A 19816-nucleotide genomic window follows, 5' to 3' on the forward strand; every position below is an offset into this window, starting at 1 on the left:
GACTTTATACTGAGCGTGCAAACAAACAGAGAGCTGTAACGTTCAGAATGAAAAACAAATATTTGCGCATTTGCACACAACACAAACATTGAATCTGTATGCTGCTGTATCTGCCCTATAAATGGGCAAAATCAGAGTTTGTGTGTTCGTTTGTTCTCGCACTAATGAAACAACGTTCTGGAACATGAGGCAGTGGGGGGCATGACACATTGCGCCTCTCTTTCTCTCAACTAATCGCAGCAGAAACATTTTTATCCCTGTGCTTGACGGGAAAATAATAAATATATAAATGCATTAGTTACGCCCGTCTTACCACATAAATATTCACAGGAGAAAAAAAAGGGGAAAAAAACAAAAAGTGGAGCATGTGTACTGTCACAGACATTTATAATACTATAAAAGACTGTAGACCCTGCTAAAAAAAAGGGGTTTGTTTCATATTTACAATTTAATAAATTGCAAAAACCCTAATGTTTTTTAAAATGCTGTACTTTACTGTTAGTAAAGAGAGAACAGCGAGATTCATGACTTCAGTGTGTGTGTGTGTGTGTGTGTGTGTGTGTGTGTGTGTGTGTGTGTGTGTGTGTGTGTGTGTGTGTGTGTGTGTGTGTGTGAGAGAGTTTGAATGAAATAGAGCCACATAAAAATCACAAGCACACACAATTTGTACATGTTTGTGCACACATGAATAATAATCATATTCTGACTGACGACCTGAAACACGGATCCTTCAGTCATGAACTAAAGCATCAATACTGGTGATGACATTCAGTGGAAAACATTTAATGATTCTACAATAATAAATTAATCAATCACTGGCATTATTGACAGACTGCTCCTGTGGTAGTGGCCATATAACTTTAGAAATAGCACAATTAATGTCCATACTGCACCTATCAATGCAAACGTAGCTGGAATGTTATTTTTCTAGCTGAAACTTTAGAAGAGAACTAAATCTTTAGTTGCCACACAGTAGATGCCATTTACTATTAACATTTTAATTTGAGGTCTGTTCCTCACAACAACAAAACTTATAGGATTTATACAGATTGAAACATGCATCATTTATCTTCGAGCTTGACGAACGCAAAACATTAAGCAGCACAACTGTTATCAACATTAATAATAACAATAATAAGCAATGTGTCCTGTAGCGGGGCCAGGCAGTTGAAAGGTTTTGTTCGGGCGCCAGACAGTTTATATTACTGTCGAAAAACTACACATCGAATGCCTCTCGCAAAGTTCAGAAATTAAGTATTATTATTTTAGTTCAAAACATCTCAATGACATGAACTCGTTCAAAGAATTTTATATACAAAACTTACATGGTCATGATATTCAAAATCACATTTTCCATAAGTCAAACAAAATAAATAAAGTAAATAACCAAAACCCTCGAAATAAAACAAACTACTCCAACCAAAAAATATTCAATTTAAAGTTCTATATTCGTTATTCGTTAGAGTTCGTTTTTCCAACGGGGAAATGGCCAAAAGAAAAAAATCTACCAAGGGTCTAACTTTTTTAAGAGAATGAGAGATCGCAAGAAGTTTAAAAGCATGGAAACAGTCAGTTTTGCGCTCTCCTATCTTAAGAGTCAAGGGGAAAAAAGTTTCTTCAAGAATAATTAGCTTCTGCCAACAGTCAAGTTATAAGAGGAGAATCAAAATCCCTCAAACCCGTTCGGTGTTGACGGAGGCCTTTTCCTTTCTGATTGCCACAATTCTTCCCTTTGCAGAGGACATCCGAAGATTCCAGCGGTCTTCCTGGTGTACCCACAAGGTTTTCGATTCAATCGAGAGTAGGTAAACTCCAACAACAACTAATTATTCTCAGCAACCGCTCAACAGCCCCATTCCGCCATTTCCACCCGGCTCTCACTTCCGCGTCTCGTCTTCGCTTCCCTTTCCTTCACGCATGTCCCTTCTTTTTCTCCGTTAACGGACCACACCCTTTTCTTTCTCATTATTTTTATTTTTTCGTTCAGATAAATAATGAAGATAATTATCATAATGATTTGGTTAAAATTTTTTGCATTAGCTTGGATTATTCGTTATTTGACAGTGATATATGAAAACACTGAGTTCGCATTTTCATGTAATGCTCCATTACACACTCTTCCCCCCTTGGGAAGTCAACCCATGGTTGGCATCAAATCCAGGGAAATCATCCTCGTCTGAGGATTCCAGAAAGAGATCTAAAAGGTTCTGTTTTTCTTTTCTTTCCAGATCTTCAGCTGTAGGGTAGCAAGGTTTGAGATTACACACATGAACATTTCTGACATCTTCCCCAGTGCTTTCGATCACTACCTGATAGTTCACAGGTCCCAATTTACGTACGATTCGGTAAGGTCCTTTCCACTTCTTGGCTAATTTAGCAGTAAAATGATGTAATGCACTTGACTGCGGAAAGTTCCTTACCCAGACTCGATCTTGAAATTTGTAAGACACTTCCCTTCGATTTTTATTATAGTTTCTAAGCTGACGAAGGCGTGCTTTCTTAGAGCATATTTCCGCATTTTCTTGAAACCGTTTCAGTCGATGGACAGTCTCATAGGGAACAGTGTCGGGATGAACAGTAATATCTGCCTGAAGAATTTTATCCATAGGGCTCTGAAGTTTCCTCCCAATGTGCAGTTCTGCAGGTGTTAGTCCGATGGTTTCTTGTACCGCAGAGTTTAATGCAAACCTGAATTCTGGGAGGTAGAGATCCCACTTTTTGTGATTTTCTTCGACATAAGATGCCATCATGCATTCATATTATCAGTCATATTAGTCTGTGGGTGATACGCAGTGGTGAGTTTTTGAGTGATCGCCCACTGTCTACAGAGTTCTTGAAATACAGCCGAAATAAACTGAGAACCACGGTCCGAAAGGATGTATGTTGGGACTCCCCATCGTGTAAAGATTTCTGCTCTGAGGATACGTGCAATGGTTTGAGATGTTGCTGCACACATGGGAAAGATCTCTACCCATCGGGTATGATAGTCCACAGTCACCAACACATACTCATTCTGTTGAGAGCTTCGGGGAAAGGGACCCATGATGTCCACTCCTAACATCTCATTAGGACTGTTAACAATGTTTTGCTGCATTTTCCCTGCAGGCTTTTTGTTGTCGTATTTCAGGACCTGGCACTTTTCACAACTTTTGGTGAGCTTTTTCACATCCGACCACATCCCTGGCCAGAACGCAACAGCATGAAGTCTCTTATATGTCTTAAAGATTCCCAGGTGGCCACTGAGAGGATTCTTGTGGTAAGCTTCAAACATCTGGAAAGTAAGTGAGGATGGAATGTATATGCGGTAGTGATTTTGTGTACCATTTACTTGTTTCTTTCTGTACAACTTATCCTCCAAGACCGTATATTTCTCCTCAGCTTCTTTTTCTCCCTCTGCTACTGCCTTAAACAATTTCTCAATCTCAGGGTCCTTGTGTTGTTCTTCCCAAATGAGGTCGGCAGTGAGAGGAAGGTCATCCTTCTCTTTTTCCGAAGAAAACAGGACATCCAGTGGTGGTAGGAATCCGGGAAAGAGCGTCAGGAATTACATTGAGCTTACCCTTTCGGTATTCCACTACGAAATCAAATTTCTGTAACCTCAGAGCCCATCTTAAAAGACGATTTGTGGTTTTCTGGGAAGTAAGGACCCATTGCAGGGCAGAACGATCAGTAATTACTGTGAACAATTTTTGCTCTAAATAGTGTTGCCACTTTTCAAGGGCCCACACAACCGCCAGGCACTCTTTTTCTGTAGCGGAATAGTTTGTTTCTGCCTTATTTAATGTTCTGCTAGCATATGCTATTACTTGTTCCGTGTCTGGGCCTGTTTTCTGTGCAAGAACAGCCCCAAGACCGGTCTCGCTCGCATCCGTATAGACAGTAAACGGAAGGTTTGGCTTTGGATGGCCAAGTACCGGATGTGAAATCAAACATGCTTTAAGTTGATCAAAAGCCTGTTGGCATTCAGAAGACCAGATCAAAGGATGCCCCTTCTTCTTCAAGTCATTCAAAGGTTCTGCAATCTTAGAGAACCCTGGAACAAAACGATGGTACCACCCCGACAACCCAAGAAACCTTTGCACCTCTTTGAGGTTTTTTGGGACTGGATACGATTGAATGCTCTGCACTTTTCCAGGGTCTGCAGTGACACCTTTGATACTCACAATGTGTCCCAAAAACTTGATTTCTTCCAAGCAGAATTTACTTTTCTTCATGTTGATAGTGAGACCTGCTTGACGTAGTTGGTTAAACACCTTTTGAATGTCTAAGAAATGTTGGGACACAGACGAGGAATAGATGATGATATCATCTAAATAGACAAGACAACAATGTCCCCGTAAATTTCCCAAGACCAACTCCATTAGCCGCTGGAAAGTAGCTGGAGCATTTTTTAACCCAAAAGGCATTACATTGAAGTGATAGAGTCCTGAGGGGGTTATAAAAGCAGTCTTGAACTTGCTTTCGGGGGCCATTGATACTTGCCAATATCCACTGTTTAAGTCAATGGTGGTAAAAATTACTGAACCAGCAAGGGACTCTAGAATTTCTGCAATTGAAGGAAGAGGGTAAGCATCATTTTCAGTAAATGAGTTAAGTTTCCTATAGTCCACGCAGAATCTATGACCACCATCCTTTTTAGGGACCAACACTATAGGCGAAGACCAGCCCGAATGTGATGGTTCAATAATTCCAGAGGACAACATCTCCTTAAGCTGTTCTTTGACTATGGCCTGTTTTGTTGGGGACATCCGATAGGGTTTTTGTTTTATGGGAACATTAACTGTGGAATATATTTGATGCTGTAGTACCGTTGTTTTGCCAGTTGTGTGGGTACAAACCTCAGGGTTTGATTGCAGAAGTTCCCGTAGATGTGGCTTTACAACCTCAGGTAGTTGGGCGGAGGAAACAGCCTGCTCTATATAATCTTGCATATTGAGTTGGACTTCTTCTAAAGCACACATAGGTGGTGGAAGGGAGCTAATGAGGCCGAGCTGATGTTTTTGTTCGTAACATCTTTTGTTGTTCTTCCTTCCAAACCCTTTCCATCCAGCCACAGATGCATTACCAGGTTGGAAGGGATGGACAACAGAGGGTGTATTTTTGAACCCATATACTTGATCTGCTACATTTATCTGAAGTTTGCTACACGAGATGAAATCGAGACCTAGGACAATTCCATATGCAAGAGCTTTTGCTGGAAGCACAGCTGCAGAGATGTTAATGATATTGCCATGTAGCCCAATCTCTAAAGCAGTCCAACCAAGAGGTGACTCTGATTCACCATTGGCTAAATACAAAGGTCCATGGGTCCAAGGCCTAAGACCTTCTTTTGAACTATTTAGTTCAGCCCAGAGATCTTCATGTAGTAATGTATAGCTGGCTCCTGTATCAAGAATAGCCTTTCCATACCAAGACTTAATATGTATTGGTACAAGAAGTTGTGGTGGAACAGCCATTGAAAAAGAAGAAAAGTCTTTATGATCTGGCTTGGAGGTCGTCATTGACGACACAGAGGTTTTACCGGAGTGTCTACTGCTTTGCGAATTATCAGATTTTTGCTTGTTTTGATTGGCAACCTGAGAAGAGGCAGAAGTATAATGCGGACATGAGCCAGGAGGATGTGAACCTTTGCAGCGCCAACACATGTTTTTTCTCCTTGCTGACTTCCAGGATACAATCCTTTCTGCATTGACGTTACCTTTCTCCCATGAAAGTTACGTTCATACTCAAGCTGCTGATCATGGTCTCTTTCCAATTGATGACCAAGACGCACAAGCTCGTCCACATCATTCACTCTTCCACGGAGTTGACTAGCCAGATAAGGTTTTATGTGTTTCACAATCAGCTTCACAATGTCTAACTCTGTGAGTTCAGGGTTCCATCTTGTACAGAGAGCTCTATACGAATATGCGAAATCTCTGATGGATTCATTTTCCCCGTTTTTTAGTTCGAACACGTTCAGCGAGTTCGTCCTTATAGTCTTCAGCCAGAAATGCTGACACGAAAGAGGTCTTGAATTCTTCCCAAGATGTTACTTTGGTGCGAGTTATCTCCCACCAATCTCGTGCCGTACCATGGAAAACTGTTCTGAAAGTAGCCAAAATATCTGTGTCTGATAAGGGATGTAATGCAAGGAAATCATCACACTTGGATAGATAAAGTAATGGATCAGGATCATCTCCTGGCCTACCATAGGTAGGAAAGGTTAGTCTGATGTGATCAGTTTTGGAAACTGGAGTAAAACCAGAAACAGCGGTTTTTACTGTTGCACTGCTTTGTTGAAAAGATAATGCTGGCTGAGTTATTTGCTTAATTTTGTCATGTATACCTTCTATTTCCCTCTTGTGAGTTGCAGCAATTGAATTTACTTTCTCACTTACATCATCCACTTTTGTAGACAGGATTTTTAACATTGAGGTACAGTCACCCACGCATTTGATCAATTCAACATTCTTTTTGTCAAACATTTTCTGTGTAACTTGTAGCTCATCTTGAAATTCAATTTGCATCTGCTTAATCATAAATCCAAGATCAGACACAATTGTAGCTTTGGCTTGATCCACTTCACTTGAAATCACGGTTTTATTGGCTTTCATGATGGTGTCCATTTCATGGTCAAACTTTTCTTTACTGGCTGATACAAATGTGTGGAGGTTCCGAAGACTTTGCTCGGTTTGTCCAGTGAGTTTGTTCAATTTTGATTCCAGATGGAATTGACTACGTTGAACTTGTTTGGCCAACTCATTTAGAACTTTATCCTGTTTCTGTTGAAATTTGTCCAGATGGTCATGGGCTTGGTCAGTAAGCCTACCCAATTCCCTTCCAGGGGTAGGAAGTACCAATGGGAGTTCACACTGAACAGCATCAATAGAAACACCTTCTCGTGTGGAGAGCCCCTCAAGAGGTTCCTTTTGGTCTTCCCAACTTGATCTACTTGATTTTTCCAATACAGGGGACACCAGATCCATGTCCAAAGACTGTGGCAAGGAAGAAGCTTGGGACTGATCATGTGTATGGGGCATTTGACTTCTAGTACGGGATGGAACCAAGGTGGGCACATATACAGGGGTAGAAATGTCAGGGGGAACATGTTCCAAGTCTAAGGAGGCAGAGAGAGCTGGGTAACGTATAGGAGTAGCCATGGCAATGGAAGAAAAAAAAATTAATACAATACAGAGATTTCTGACACAAAAATAGACTCAATTATCGTCAATCAGCATGTAGGCAAGGATACAAACATGTAAAACAGGGTTGTTCTCAAAAACACATTTTGTATATGACACATATAAGTTGAGGCAATTTCTTTTTTTTTTTTTCTTTTTTTTTTTTTTACCTGTTATTTCAGTTCCAGTGTTTATGAAATAAATCATCAACCAAAAGTCATGTCCAGTTTCATTTTAAGTTCACGTCCTGAGGGGAAAAAAAATTTCATTTTAAGTTCAAGTTCAAAGTCCAAGTCCCTGTTCGGGCGCCACTCTGTAGCGGGGCCAGGCAGTTGAAAGGTTTTGTTCGGGCGCCAGACAGTTTATATTACTGTCGAAAAACTACACATCGAATGCCTCTCGCAAAGTTCAGAAATTAAGTATTATTATTTTAGTTCAAAACATCTCAATGACATGAACTCGTTCAAAGAATTTTCTATACAAAACTTACATGGTCATGATATTCAAAATCACATTTTCCATAAGTCAAACAAAATAAATAAAGTAAATAACCAAAACCCTCGAAATAAAACAAACTACTCCAACCAAAAAATATTCAATTTAAAGTTCTATATTCGTTATTCGTTAGAGTTCGTTTTTCCAACGGGGAAATGGCCAAAAGAAAAAAATCTACCAAGGGTCTAACTTTTTTAAGAGAATGAGAGATCGCAAGAAGTTTAAAAGCATGGAAACAGTCAGTTTTGCGCTCTCCTATCTTAAGAGTCAAGGGGAAAAAAGTTTCTTCAAGAATAATTAGCTTCTGCCAACAGTCAAGTTATAATAGGAGAATCAAAATCCCTCAAACCCGTTCGGCGTTGACGGAGGCCTTTTCCTTTCTGATTGCCACAATTCTTCCCTTTGCAGAGGACATCCGAAGATTCCAGCGGTCTTCCTGGTGTACCCACAAGGTTTTCGATTCAATCGAGAGTAGGTAAACTCCAACAACAACTAATTATTCTCAGCAACCGCTCAACAGCCCCATTCCGCCATTTCCACCCGGCTCTCACTTCCGCGTCTCGTCTTCGCTTCCCTTTCCTTCACGCATGTCCCTTCTTTTTCTCCGTTAACGGACCACACCCTTTTCTTTCTGATTATTTTTATTTTTTCGTTCAGATAAATAATGAAGATAATTATCATAATGATTTGGTTAAAAATTTTTGCATTAGTTTGGATTATTCGTTATTTGACAGTGATATATGAAAACACTGAGTTATGAGTGATATATGAAAACACTGAGCATTTTCATGTAATGCTCCATTAAAGTCCTGAGCAGCAAATCAGCATATTAGAATTATTTCTGAAGGAACATGTGACACTGAAAATTGGTATAATAGCCTATGATTCAACCAAACCAATAAGGTGATTTTGAGGAGGGGGCTACCTGTTTGTTCAAATAATGGTAAATGGAAGTCTTTTGGGAAACTTTTTTCCAATAACAAACTGCACCGTTATTGTATGTGTTTGCATGAGGCAGACAGTGGATGTTTTTCAATGTTAAATGTGGGAATTTATGAACAATGACACAACCAAACACTTAGCCTGCAATTGGAGGATCATGTAACACATAAATATTGATCAGTATAGGACTAAGTAACAAACATCAGCAGACAAACATCCATCCTAATGATCCTGTGTAAATTATGGGTGAGGCCTTGACACACACACACACACACACACACACACATATATATATATATACACAGAGAGCCTAAAAGGAAACCACGGCCATAAGTTAACTTTCTTTTGACAGCCTCATAACTCTTCATCATCTCTCTCAGTAATGCATGAATGAGCATAGAGTAATAACTGCAAACATAGAATAAAATTAACAAGAGATGGCTCCTCATTACAGACAAACATATCCATGTATTGAGAAACTGTTAAAGTTAACTCAAAATTCAGCACACCTCGTCACTAACATTAGTTCCGGTAACATTTTATATTAAGGTTCAGTTATCAACTATTAACTAGTTGCTTGTTAGCATGCATATTACTAGGATCATGGCTGTTTATTAGAACTAATAAAGCACATATTAATGCCTTAGTCTTCATGATCTTATTCTACACCCCTTAATTCCTACCAAATACCTAAACTTAAATGCTACAAAAACTACCTTACTAACTATTATCAAGCAGTAAACTATGAGTTTATTGAGGCAAAAGTCGTAGGTAATAGTGAATATGTATTCCTCATACTAAAGTGTTATCTTAGTTCAGAAATTGTCAAGTTACTGTATACTGTCCCACTGTTGCACTGTATTGGTGTGTCCCCAACCATAGTGAATTCTACTGCAGTGGTATAACAATTATTATGCATCTCACCTGAAGGGTCTCCAGTTTGGCACCGCAGTTGACGAATATGACTCTGGTCAGCAGCAGCAGGAGGGGATTGGACACTAGACTGTAGACAGACTCCCCATCCAGCTGAAGACTGGACAACACAGCCATGTTCAGGGCCTCAGGCTGTGCGTGCGTGAGTGAGAGAGAGAGAGAGAGAGATAAATTAAACAAGATTATAGAAAAGGAATGTTTCTCACACTGTTAGGGACATCAAATATTAATTTATCATGATTTTACAATAATAATGAAAACCACCATGGTATGTTGTTAAATAGTAAATGATTACTTTACAGTAAATTTCCTTCTAATCTCATTATATTTATATTTTTAAAAAGGCTAATTAGAGAGAAAATGCTGGCTGGTTTATAGTTGATTAACATTTAAATATAATACTATATATATATATAATTTTTTTAGGAAATAAGAATAATAATATAAAATAAATACAAAAAAGGCAGTCTCAAACTATGCTGTCTCCACTAAATGACAGTCCTACTCATGGTAAGTGCCTTCAGTCCACCCATCTCTCTCCATATGCGCTACTCTCAGTCTAATTTAAAGGGCCTATGCTCTCGAGGACAAGGCTGATAAATCAGCAGGTTTAGAAAGCTGTGAGATAGCAGAAAGTGTTACACACACAGTGCCTCTCCAGGGATCTACAAGGCCTCCGTAGGGCATTAGGGAGAAGAATCTCTTCACCTCTGTATAATTAGGAGCCTTAAGAGGTTTCATTAGCCACCCTACAGCCCTCTACACACTCATTATCCACAGCACTGACCTACCCAGTGTCGCCATCTCCTTCCATTCCATCCATCACAAAGGCATATACATCCCACACGTGTCACATAATTTCACATGAGCATTTAGACGTTTTTTTCACTAAGAAAAAGCTCATTAAAAATGTGCTGATACTAACAAAACACTACATAACCCCAAGGATTAAGACAAAGAATGTGCACACTTACACAAAATGATCCCTTGAACCATCAAAACTAAATGTAAAAATATAATTTATGTCATGTATATATGTATATATATATATATATATATATATATATATATATATATATATATATATATATATATATATATATATATATATATATATATATATATATATATATATATTTACAGCTCTAGCTATATCTCAATTATATTACATTTATTATTTCTTACATTCATAATGTTTGACCATGTGTTCAGAAAATAAATTACAGTCAGTGAAACTGGTTGTGCTTGTGTTCATGCACAAGTACTGCACCTGTGAGAAGTTCTGGAGCAAGGCCTCAGGCAGAAAATCAGAGATGTGGAGCTCAACTGGCGGCCCGGTCCAATTACTCTGGGTGAATAGGTTCAGACACCCAACTGCCAATGCCAACAGAGTACTTTCTCTACAACAGACAAGAGATCGGTTTCAGAAAAATGCATGCTAACAGTTAAATCTTATTACAGCCACTGGATTTATTGGGCTGAAAAACTCAGGTTGATTACCACCACAACATCCATCAAGTTAAAGTTAAAATAATAAATTCTGTCATTTATTACTCACCCTCATGTCGTTCCAAACCCATAAGACCTTTTGTTTATTTTTGGAACACAAATTAAGATATTTTTGATGAAATCCGACAGCACACTGTACCTCACATAGGCATCAATGTCATTGCCTCATTGAGGCCCAGAAAGGTAGTCAATAGTGTTGTAGTACTCGAGACTGGTTTTGGTCTTGAGACCGGTCTTAAGACCATTTTTTGTCTCTGTCTTGACTGCATTTGTACTATGTCTTGTCTCAGTATCGGACTCGGGATTTTATCAAGACCAGTCAAGACCACAACTGCAAGGATATCACTAAATTGTGGGTGAATTGTCTGATTTAACATCATTGATGTGATTTGATGTAAAACATACTGCTTAAAATGCAATCAATAACCTCTTTGTAATGCGTTTTCTTTTGTTACTGTTAGGCCGGGTTCAAAAGCAATGCGGCATTGTCTTAAAAATGCCCCAAATTTATATAAATGACCAAAAATATTTTTTATATAACAGAATATATTTAAGCAATATCACAAGCGCAAGAGAGCCGTTTTCATGAACATAAGCGTGATTACAAATGTTATTGATTCATATAAACATTTCAATAAACAATAAGTTAATATTAAATGACATTTTAAACTGTGCCAATTTGGCAATGTTTCGTTATTAAATGAATTAGCTGTTTTGAACAAATCGGATGAATAAATGATCCTGTGAATGTTAAATTAATCTTAACATTATTGATGAAGGTGTATTTGTACCAATTTAGATGCAACTTCTTTGCCATTAATTTTATTGTCAGTGGTTTGATTGGTATCAGCGTTATAGTGTCTTACTATTATAATTACATTTATGAAAAAATATATAAGTAATTGCTGAGATAGTAGATATGGATCTTTTAGATGATTTTAAGGAGTGCTGGTCTGGTCCTGGTCTTGACTCTGTCTCATCCTGCCTTGGTCTTGGCACACGATGGTCTTGGTCTTGACTTAGTCTCGGTTTAGGTAGTCTTGACTAGTTCAAGACATAGTAAAAAAATAGTACAAATGACTACAGTGGTTCAACTTTAATGTTATGAAGAAAAAAACTTTATTCAACAATCTCTTATCATCAATGTCATTCTCCTATGCAGATAATGTAGTAAACAGAGTTGCAGCGCTTCCAGGTAAAGCATCAGAATGCCAGCTCATTTTTAGTCGACACTGTTCATGAGCTAGCCAATAATGAACCTGGCGTTCTGACATAGAACCTGGAAAACTGTTTACACTACATGAATAGCGTAGGAGAGTGACGTTGAAAATAAGAGATTGTTAAATAAAGTTGTCCTTTTTGTTTTATTTTGTGCGCAAAAAGTATGTCACTTTATAACATTAAAGGGATAGTTCACCCAAAAAAGAAAAGTTTTTGTTTATCTTCTTACCCCCAGGGCATCCAAAACGTAGGTGTGTTTGTTTCTTCAGTAGAACACAAATTAATATGTTTAACTCTAACCGTTGCACTATATGCCAGTCATATAATGCATGTTAAAGGCCTGGGTTTTTTTTGTTTGTTTTTTATGAGAGTCACTATAAGAGTAAAAAACACAAACAAATCCATATTAAACACTGCGGCTTGTGACGATACATTAATGTCTTAAAACAGGAAACGATCAGTTTCTGTGAGAAACCGAACATTATTTGTTTTTTTATCTCATATCAGACAAATCTCCTCTAGTATTCCCAACGCCATTTCCTCCCGCGGAGAAGGTCAAAATCTGGTGGGATATATATATATATATAACAGGGATGCAACAATATAGTCCACGGTTCAATAGATTCCTCAGTTTTTAAAGGTGCCCTAGAATGAAAAATTTAATTAACCTTGCCATGGTGAAATAATAAGAGTTCAGTACATGGACATAACATACCGTGAGTGTCAAACCTCATTGCCTCCTACTTCTTATGTAAATCTCGTAAATCAAAAACACCACGGGAAAAAAGTGACTCTCAACATAAACCCAACCGTGACGCAAGCGTTGAGGATCATTTATATGCACCCCGCCAACATTTGCATCTGTCCAAACATGTTCATTGTCAGGCAGAAATGACATCACGGAGCCGAATCATCAGGACTGCAGCGTCACTCGAGGATAAACGGCAACTCTCATGACACATATGCCATGTTTAGGCTTTGCTGAGGATGTGAGGACTTAACAGTCATGGTAGAGGTTTATTATAATCGGATTCCACAACAAATTGTTCGTTTGTTCGGCCCATTTCAAGCAAGCTTCGCTCAGCGTCTTAAGGGGCAACTGTATTCCTGCAAGCAGTAAGTAGTGATTTATCCACTTATTGACTAGCTGTTTAAACAATTTCTGATTAAATTGAAAGTTTCTTAGAGAGACCGCATTGTGTAGATGACGCAAGATGCTAGTACAGTAACAATAGGAAACTCCAAGTACCATACAAAACTAAATAGTGTGTCAAAGGTTATTATTTTGTATTACAAAATACAACAATAGATACATTGCTTAGCTACAGATCGTTCACTCCATCATTCTAGCAAACGTCACCTTTTCCACCATACAAGTTAAAACGACAGTCATTTGACAAGGTTATTCATTTAGTAAAAATATAAGGATGTAATAATTAAACACAGACCGACTGAATGACACTAAGCAAAACATTGCAAATGGAGATTGATAAAATGCAGCTTACTGTTTATTGGCGTTTTCAGATCATCCGTGCGCGAGAGAGAGAGAGAGAGAGAGAGCTCGCGTGCATATGGTTGCCAGATTGGACATGTTTAGGTAAAACACCAGATGTGTTCTTTTCACTCAAAAGCTCTGTTTGGGGGATTTAAATGACTGAAATGACACTAACGCAAGCTCTCTCTGGCGAGCGGATGATCTGAAAACACCAATAAACAAGTAAGCTGTATTTTTATCAATCTCCATTTGAGATGTTCTGCTTAGTGTCATTCAGTCGGTCTGTAGTCTGTCAGGATGGTCAGGACTCACGAGACGCTTCACTAAACTGCTGTGAGCTGCTGAAATAAGCCAATCAGAGAAGAGCTCAACATTAATATTCATGACTTAATATTCATTCATGTATCTGGACATTTTTTGCCCTTAAAAAAGCCACATACCCTCTATGTAGATATCAGAGAACAATTTAACATATTGTTTCAAATCATTCTAGGGCACCTTTAAATCAGCTTTCTTTCCCATTCTGACATTCAGTTTGAAGTTCAGGAGATCGTGTTGACCAGGACCACACCCCTAAATGCATTGAAGCAACTGTCATGTGATTGGTTGATAAAATAAATGCATTAATGAGAAATTGAACAGGTGTTCCTAATAATCCTTTAGAATGAGTGTATGTGTATACACACTAAGTGTATATATGATTGCGCCGTCATTTTGACCTTTTCTGGCGGAAGTAATGTAATACTGGATGAGATTCATCTGGTATGAGGTAAAAAAAAATAATAATACTGTTCGGTTTCTAGTAGAAGCTCTGTGTGGTTAACAGAGCTCTCGGATTTCATTAAAAATATCTTAATTTGTGTTCTGAACATGAACGAAGGTCTTACAGGTTTGGAAGGACATGAGGGCGAGTAATCAATGATAGTTTTTATTTTTGGGTAAACTAACCCATCAGACCCAATTCCAATTCTATTTTACACCTACCCCAGCAGTGAAGTGCGGAGGCTATATATAACAGAAATCAGCCGTGAGAACGTTTAACAAACTACTCACTCCCAGCTTTGTTTTGCGCTGTATTTAGACTTGATAAAACGGTGCTCGTTTTCAGTTGAAAAACGTATGAGCCTTCGAGTTTCCTAAGATGATACAGAATGACACAGAACATACAAGACTGGTAGAAATGCTTTTCCATCAGACCAAACTGTTCTTTGTTTATTAACTGTTCCATTCCGAGCTGGCAGATATGGACAGGATATGGTTTCATTTTCTACTGTGGTTCTGCGAAAACAGAGCTCTGCAATGTAATACAAACAAGTCAGTTGTTCCCTTGGAGATGCAAGATTATAATTATTTTTTTACCGTATTATTCATTTATTAATTATTAGTTTACATCTCTCAAATACTGTGTTTAGCAAGCTACAGAGAAACTGGAAGCCAGGCAAGTTGGCAACATCACTACACGCATTCTAGCTTCACAGTAGTCGATGTGCAAGCAGGGAAATTCATCATACCCCTTTGTTTATAGTGTGGTCCTGAAAAATCTTAGTTTGAAGGGCTATCTGGCCCAGCCCTTACCCCTACAGCTTCAGCCAAAAGAGAATCGAGACACCCCTACTCCCTCACATGAACGCACAAAATGAAGGGGTAGGGGAAAGGAAAGTGCTAAGGGAGAGAAATGGGATAAGGCCGTAATGTCGTTTATTTTTGATAACGTCTCCACACACGGCTGATGCAAATGAACAGACCTGAATGAATGAATCAGGTGCCAGGCAGCAATGTGCCACCCACTGAACTCAAAGACCTGAGAGAGTAATTCTGCTGTACGGTAGAGTCGGTCCCCAGATGCCATGGAGAAAGGACATTTACATGCAACCCAAATACACACATTCATGTTTCGCTGCGATCTACAGCACGCTATTCTCACGGGAAGGAAATAAAACGGTTGAGTCAATCTCATTGTGTATTTTGGTCCCTTTAAAATAATACATGATGAATAAATGAGAATGCACACAACACAACAGAAAGAGAAGATGCGGACAAAAAGAAAAGGGGAAAAAAAAACATGACATATCTTTTCTGCCTTCATCAGCAAACAAACATCAATCTACCTGCATCTAATCTCTCAACAGAAAGCATCTCTCATTATTCAAGGCATCCAGCTCATCTACAACCACGTTCTGCCTCTCTAACAGAAGCCCACAATGAGAGAGGCTGTATAGAAAGAAAAATAAAGCTAGGGAGAGCGTGATCGAGCAGAGGAGAGATAAGAAGAGAGGCACGGCTGAAGAGCGCAGAGCAACCTTCCCTTCCCCAACTCGTTCTTTCTCTGGAGAGAAAGGATGTTAAAGTGGGCTTATCGAAAATTAATAATTCATGGCTGAAAGGAAGGGGACAGAGTTTGAACCTTTCTGTATGGTTTTATTCATTCTACACACAATAAAAAGCTCAGCTGATGCCACTATCGACAGCTAAAACGCCTTACGTAGCAGCACACAAAGCATCTACACTGCCACGCTGTATGGTCAGCTTCCTTAAATCTAGTGGTAGCACTTTGATTTTGTGTTTCTCGTTTTAAGTAGGTAATTTAACAGTGATAATTTACTCCCTCATGCCATTTCCAAAAAGTAATTTAAAAGAAGATATTTTTAAAGATGTTTTATCCATCTGACCTCAATTGATTTTCTCTGTATGGGCAGGAGGGAAATATAGTCAATTTATTAAAATCACAATTTTTTTTCCCCCGCAGTTTCACATAGAATCTCCAAAACAAATGTAGAAACAACATAAAGTCAGTATATCATTTGTTTAATGGCATCATTTTACTAAATTGAAAATAGATTAAACCTTATTTAGCTCTTTATCTTTTGTTCTTTGGTTAACATTAATGACAGGGTATCTGCAGGTTTCACCAAGTCAAATTTAAGACTTTTTAAGACCATTATGAATAAAATTTAAGACCTATTGCGCAATAAAAAAAACATGCATAGGAAATGCAAAATCACTCAATTACTTAAACTTATATTATTTAATGCATTTAAATTGAACAAAGTATTAGTAAACTTATTATTCATAGCTCAATCCCTCCAGGATTAGCATATATATATATATATATATATATATATATATATATATATATATATATATATATATATATATATATATATATATATATATATATATATATATATATATATTTGGTGGTGGTGGTGGTCACTTCCATAAATTTGCAAACATTTTTATTTTTTTCATAATTAGGATGCAACATTAACCATATTATAATGTTAGATGCACAATAGTCACACATGTCAATAAAACAAACAGAATGCATGAATCTTGTTTGGTAGGCCTATTACAAAACAGAAAAGGCTGGTCCAGTGGTGTGCTCATCTATCTTTAATAACACGATCGCTTGGGGTGGGAAATATGACCAACATCTTAAAAGTAAACCACAGCAATAAGTAATTGCTTAATATAAGTAAAAAGCTGTCAAGTAATTATGTAATCAAGTAATCGGTCAGTAATAAAATTAATAATTATATATATATATATATATATATATATATATATATATATATATATATATATATATATATATATAATAATAGATATATAATATATATATAATAATAGATATATAATATATATATATAATAAATACAAGATAAAGATGCATATCTACAAAGAAGAAAACACCACCGTTTACATACACACGCATACACACGCCAGCCTGACATCGGAGTTTGGCATTTACATCACTGTTATTAACTCTTTTTAATGCAATCGGGTATATTGTACTTTTATTTGGTCATTATGCAAGATGGTGAGAAAAGATTCGCGCTCACGATCGCGGAACTGCAACAACCATCAGACTCAGCTGAAGAACAAAATCTGTTTTACTGTGGTACAACCTGAAAGAGACTCGTGCCAATAACACGAAAGCTGATTGGCTGCAATACAAGATGCATGCTTGTCTAATTTGAAGTTGTAATAGAGCGAACAATAGTTGGTCTAGAAAAAGAAAGAACTACAACAACACGGAACTAACACACACACACACACACAGCGGGAGGCGAGAGCAATGAGGTAGAGGCGTTTTTTTTAGAGGCGTTTATTTTTTTACGGTCTATGGGTAGAGGCGTTACATGGACATAGAAAAATGAAGACCTGTTTAATATTACTTAAGACCTAGAACGCAATGCTTCCGCGAATTTAAGACTTTTTAAGGCCTTATATTTTGATTTTGAAATGTAATACTTTTTAAAGGGATCCCATGGTGTTGAGACTTGTATGGCTTAATATAACATAAATGATGTCTCTTACTGAATTATGTGGTAGAAAACCCATGAAAGATCTACGTTATTTAAAAAATCGATTTTATATTTGGACCATGGGCGGCGCCATTTTGTTTGCGTTCTAGGTTGATGACGTAGAGTGGTTGAACTCCTCAATCAGCTGGCGTTACCCGTAGCTATTTTTACCACAACGCAACTCGAAAATTGTTTCAGAGTTAAACAAAACAAATGAATTGCTTTGTAATTGTACTTAAAACACACTCAAACATACATGTGCACACAAACTCACCTACACAAGTCACAAACAGATCGGCGGGCGCGCACACACACACCTAGGTCAGCAACAGACTGCTCTGTCTCAATCGCATGCATCATCACCAAAACATCCTGCCTCTCTTCCTCACGTTACTTTATCCCATCGTCCTACCTAGATATTTCCCTCTGCTGGTCACATTAGGCATTATAGTTAATCTACTATCAACAGTCTATCTAGGATATCAACACAGGGAATAGATTGAGGGTTATGTATGCGCGCACGCAGTGCGTGCGTGTGTGTGTGTGTGTGTTCGCGCCGATCTGTTGGGGTGTGTGTGTGTGTGTGTGTGTTCGCGCCGATCTGTTGGGGTATGTGTGAGTCTGTGTGAGAGAGAGAGTTTGTGTGCACATGTATGTTTGAGTCCGTGAAGTCGGACAGCTGTTTGTAAATCGGCTGTACACTCGTTATTGCGGTGGAACGTGAGACTGAATGACTGCACTCGAACATGTCCACTATGGTGTCGGACAACACTACAAATGTCCATCCCTTCAAATAATGCCCTATTTAAGGGTATAGGGTCGATTTCAGATTCAGCCCCTGTCGTGGAGACTGAGCAGCCCAACATCTCGATTGAAACAGAGCCTGTCGTGTGCGCGCCCGCCGATCTGTTTGTGACTTGTGTAGGTGAGTTTGTGTGCACATGTATGTTTGAGTGTGTTTTAAGTATAATTACAAAGGAATTCATTGGTTTTGTTTAACTCTGAAACAATTTTCGAGTTGCGTTGTGGTAAAAATAGCAACGGGTAACGCCAGCTGATTGAGGAGTTCAACCACTCTACGTCATCAACCTAGAACGCAAACAAAATGGCGCCGCCCATGGTCCAAATATAAAATCGATTTTTAAAATAACGTAGATCTTTCATGGGTTTTCTACTACATAATTCAGTAAGAGACATCATTTATGTTACATTAAGCCATACAAGTCTCAACACCAGGGGATCCCTTTAAGACTCTGCGGGGACCCTGTAATGACAGACAGGGGTAGTTTTGTTGTGCAGCTAACACTTTAAGATCTGACACATCCTATTTTCTCTGTACGTTCATTTAACATTTTGTATGTCATTTAAGACTGTCTAAAAGGATACTCGACAAAACGATTTTGAACGTTATTGTCCATTCAAGCTTGAAACAGAACTCAACGCGGGTCATGCTGTCTGAAGCGGCATTTATTGTGCAGATTTCGGGTGTTTGTTCAGAGAGCCGTTTCACAGGCAGAGCACCAGTACAGATTTAAATTCTTCTTCTTTTTTTTGCATCTTATGCTTTAATAGAACTTGAATGAATGATAACTAGGGTTGGGTATCATTTAATCGCTTTATTGTTTTTTGATTCTCACATGACACACAGCAGCTACAATAGTTCTGTAGGCTAATAGTTTTTATTCCGTTTTTTTTATTTTTTATTCAAAATATTCACCAAATTATACACAGACTTGTTAAATATACACAAA

At 38.1% G+C, this 19816-nt stretch overlaps 1 protein-coding gene across 1 annotated transcript in view; it reads right to left on the minus strand.

The window, feature by feature from the left end:
* The window catches only part of ttc27 (tetratricopeptide repeat domain 27), a 133259-nt gene that overhangs the window by 103826 nt on the left and 9617 nt on the right, over positions 1-19816 (minus strand). Inside the window, exons 3-4 of the mRNA XM_067455587.1 lie at positions 10804-10933; positions 9525-9665 (exon numbers count right to left, since the gene is read on the minus strand). Of these exons, the coding sequence (XP_067311688.1) occupies positions 9525-9665; positions 10804-10933 (271 nt within the window). The remainder of the gene's footprint in view (positions 1-9524; positions 9666-10803; positions 10934-19816) is intronic.

The sequence above is a fragment of the Pseudorasbora parva genome, chromosome 10 (genome assembly GCF_024679245.1).
Source record: "Pseudorasbora parva isolate DD20220531a chromosome 10, ASM2467924v1, whole genome shotgun sequence".
Taxonomy (NCBI): domain Eukaryota; kingdom Metazoa; phylum Chordata; class Actinopteri; order Cypriniformes; family Gobionidae; genus Pseudorasbora; species Pseudorasbora parva.